Source organism: Helianthus annuus, chromosome 4, assembly GCF_002127325.2.
Source record: "Helianthus annuus cultivar XRQ/B chromosome 4, HanXRQr2.0-SUNRISE, whole genome shotgun sequence".
Lineage (NCBI taxonomy): Eukaryota > Viridiplantae > Streptophyta > Magnoliopsida > Asterales > Asteraceae > Helianthus > Helianthus annuus.
The window spans coordinates 36,034,673-36,038,660 of record NC_035436.2 but is presented as its reverse complement, the minus strand read 5'-3'; the positions used below and the strand labels follow the sequence as shown (position 1 = coordinate 36,038,660).

General features: G+C 37.7%; 1 protein-coding gene across 1 annotated transcript; it reads left to right on the top strand.

The window, feature by feature from the left end:
* Positions 1-398: 398 nt before the first annotated feature.
* Positions 399-1,022, top strand: LOC110933188. Its single transcript, XM_022176422.1, has one exon. The coding sequence runs from the start codon at positions 399-401 to the stop codon at positions 1,020-1,022; it is 624 nt and encodes a 207-aa protein (XP_022032114.1).
* The last annotated feature ends 2,966 nt before the right edge of the window (positions 1,023-3,988 follow it).

Genomic DNA, 3,988 nt, shown 5'->3' with positions numbered 1-3,988 from the left:
ACATGTTGCAGGTTGATAGTCGAAGGGGATCAAGAAAACAAGCTATGATGAACGTAGAAACTCATCTTAGAAATAAACAGAATTTGATTATGTTTGATACAATATTTTGACTATGTTTGGATCTGTTTGACATTTTTGTGTTTATGAAATTTGACTTAATTATATTGTCACAAATAGTGTTATGATGCTTTGAGCGATTTGTTCGTCCCGCCCCGGTGTTTTCGCCATCGTTTGGGTTGTGACATAAAGGGCAATTACATTCTCGATGGTCCTCTGCTTGTTAATGAGTAATATACTTGGGGAAAGAAACATAAAAAAAGGTTTTTTTTATCAAGATAGACTTTGAGAAATCCTTTGACAACGTCAATTGGAAGTTTTTGATTTCGGTTATGTCTTAAATGGGTTTCCTGGTGAAATGGTGTGCGTGGATTAAAGGTATTCTTGAATCGGCTAGGTTCTCTATATTGGTCAATGGTTCTCCGACTTTCGAGTTTCAATGCTCGATAGGGATCAGGCAAGAAGATCCTTTAACCCCTTTCTTATTTATCATCGTAATGGAGGCTTTATCGTGTATGACTGAAAAAGCTAAGGGCGTGGGGACCGTGGTTGGTATTCAAACTCCCCTACATGGGCCGATGGTGTCCCATCTATTCTATGCTGACGACGCTATCCTTATAGGTGAGCAGTTTAAAGATAACATATCCAATGTTATTCGAATACTTTGGGTGTTTCACATTTGTTCCGGGCTAAAGATAACTATTTTCAAATCTAACCTATACGCGATCAGAGTGGGAAATTCAGAGTTAAAAACCATGGCAGATCTTATTGGGTGTCAAGTTGATGAAGTTCCTTTCAAGTATCTCGGTCTATGGGTTGGTGCTAATATGAATCGGGTCGCAAACTGGAAACCGATGTATGACATCTTTGAGGCTAGACTTTCTAAATGGAATGCGTCGACGTTATCGATTGGTGGTAGAATTTTTTTTAACTCCTGTGCAAGTTATCAAGGACTTGGAAGCTAGAAAAACACTCTTTGGGGTGGAAAAAGGGCGGATAAAAAGGTGCATTGGGTCGCTTGGGATCGAGTCTCTCTACCTAAAGATCGCGGTGGGTTAAGGTTAGGTAAACTTAAGAATACTAACATTGCTCTTCTAGCAAAATGGGGATGGCGTTTCAAGTCTAATAAGAACAAACTATGGTCTAAGGTTATTGAGGCTATTCACACTTCACGATCAAGCTAGGATATGTTTCTGGTAAAAAAATATGGGTGGCATCTGGAACAATATAGTGAATGTGCTTGAAAAAACTAATATTGATAGCATTCCTCTGAGGAATTTCTTCAAATAGGAAGTCGGGAACGGTGAGGATATTTCGTTCTGGTGACATCCTTGGCTGGGAAATGAACCCCCACAAGATAAATTCTCCGCTTTATTCAGCACCGAATCGAACAAATTATGTAAAATCTGTGAAAAAATGGATGTTGGTAATGTCGGGCCGAGTTATAAGTGGCAATGGAGCAGGCCTTTAACTGAAGAACAGGATATAAATGATCTGATTGAACTTTGCAGTAGGCTGCATCAGTTTGATTTGAAAGATGTTCGAGATAAGTGGGTTTAGGCTGGAGCGATTTATAAGGAGTTCAGTGTGGGGGCTTTAAAACATATTTTAAATGTCAACAACAACATTATAGCACTCCATGTTCCAGATTGGTGCAGATGGCTTCCTAGCAAATGTAATGTCTTTATCTGGAGGACCGCACTAGATAGGATTGCCACCTTAGAAGCGCTAAAAAGGAGAAACATAGGAGTCTCTGACACGACTTCCTATTTATGCGGTGAAAGTGATGAAACAACAGTACACCTTTTCTCCTCATGTTGTATAACTTTCGATGGCAGTCTATTAGTATGTGGTGCAAGACTCCCAATATCCTCGCTTTTTCAGTCAAAGATTTACTCGTATATCACGACCATATTGGTTTTGATGGTCAGAAGAAAGAGGCTGTCAAAGGAATCATAAGAGTAGGTTGTTGGAGCATTTGGAGAGCGAGAAATGAGGTGAAATTCAATAACAAGGCGGTAAACTTCGAGGGGATAATGGGTGAAATAAAGTCGGTGGGTTTTTTTATGGTTAAATAGCAGGTCGAAAGATATAAAAGTTTCATGGGATGACTGGTGTAATTTTGTTAATATGTAATTTCGGTTAGTTGTTGTTCGGTGCTGCCTCGGTTTAAGGTTTTTGGTGTGTTCGTAATGAAGTTAACTTTTCAAAAAAAAAAAACTCTTTAAGAATCAAAGGGCTATTAAGTATGTTCCTATTTGTCAAAAACATGTTTGTGTCTCGGAAATGTTGGATCGTCGTTGACCCTAAATGAGTCGACCAGAAGAGTCGTTTTCCAATTCAAAGGCGGAATCAGTGAATTAGACGCTCAAACTAAATATAATGCTTCACTTTATTGATTCTGATAATGTTTACAACCTGGAAGCAATTCGGCAGCACTTCGTTACAAGTTCCGAGCCGTTACAAATGAATCAACCATGCACCTATTTATAGAATACTGGAACCACTTATACGTACATGTCACAAAAGCGGTCCAGGTGAGATAGTGTGGATCGCTTTTATGGACAATGTCCATATAAGCGGTCCAACATGCTATTTAACCACTTCTCGTTTCTCGAACCTCGTGCACTGGTTATTCTAACCTATCCTATCCTATAACATGATACAAGACGAAGTCAATAGACGTAATGCACCAACAGACTCCCCCTCGGATATTGACGAAGTCTTCAGTGAACATTCTCTGATATGCCACCTCTTCAGTCTTTATCATCTTTGCCAACTTGTTCAGATTGCAACCATATAAGAATCCTTTAATCTTTCTCTTTGATCATCTTTACAACTTCATCATCAGTAGGCTCCCCCTCTCGTCAAGCTTCCGTGCTTTTAGAGATCATCATCTTGCTTTACCAGCTACAAGCTCTTCCTCACTTACAACTTATCTTCAGACTCCCCCTTAATCTCAGCTCTTCGGGATCGTAATCTGAATCTTTCCTGTAATTCTCAAACATTTATAAGTAACAATATTTTCAAAATCATTAAACATGTTTTCTAATACACTCCCCCTGTCAACAAACTTAATAGATATGGCAATATAAAGAATCCAATTCTCTCACAAATTATCATTCAAGTTCAAATTAATGACCTTGAAGATATCATACATGTTTTTGAATATATCAAGTTTCAGATTAATGAACTCGTTTTGTTTTTCAGAAACACAATCAGCATACTTAGATTTTGAAACTCAGCAACTCAGACATCGGTTTATCGAAAATAACGCAAAAATCAAAATCTTTTTATGTTTTCTGAAAATATAAAGCTGTAAAGAAATATATACAAACAATATTTACAAACAATATTTTTGTTTGAGTATGCGTCAGAGGATCATATCAGTACCGTTAAGCTTTAAATCATACTTAGAATTAAACAATTCACATAGATTGTCGATATACTGATCCATTTTAAATTTTCATACAAATTTCAACTGATTCAGGATATGATTTAGATGTTTTAAGACTTAAACTCATTCATGTGTCCCACCTCTTGAATATACTCCCGTATCCAGAATCCCAATATTCAGTCTTACAGGTAAGAATACTACAATGATGTCTGTACATAAATTAGGGTATGCGAGAACTGAGGGATCTTAGGTCAGAACTTCCGTTCAGCAGAGAGATATCAGCTTCGACTTTGCAGTGTGTTCCCTTTAGAGAATCTTTTCAGCTACAACAACTGATTATCAATTTTATTGTCTAATCAGCTGAGGGCTTTATGCTATATTTCAAGCATTTTGGTAAAAGTATTAGCCAGGGACTAGGTCAGAACTACCGTTCAGCAGAAGTCCCGGAATAATACCCCAGACATCATAGAGTATAACCACCTAGTATATCAGAATACGAGACCTTTCAAACGAGATTTCAGGGGTTACCTATAT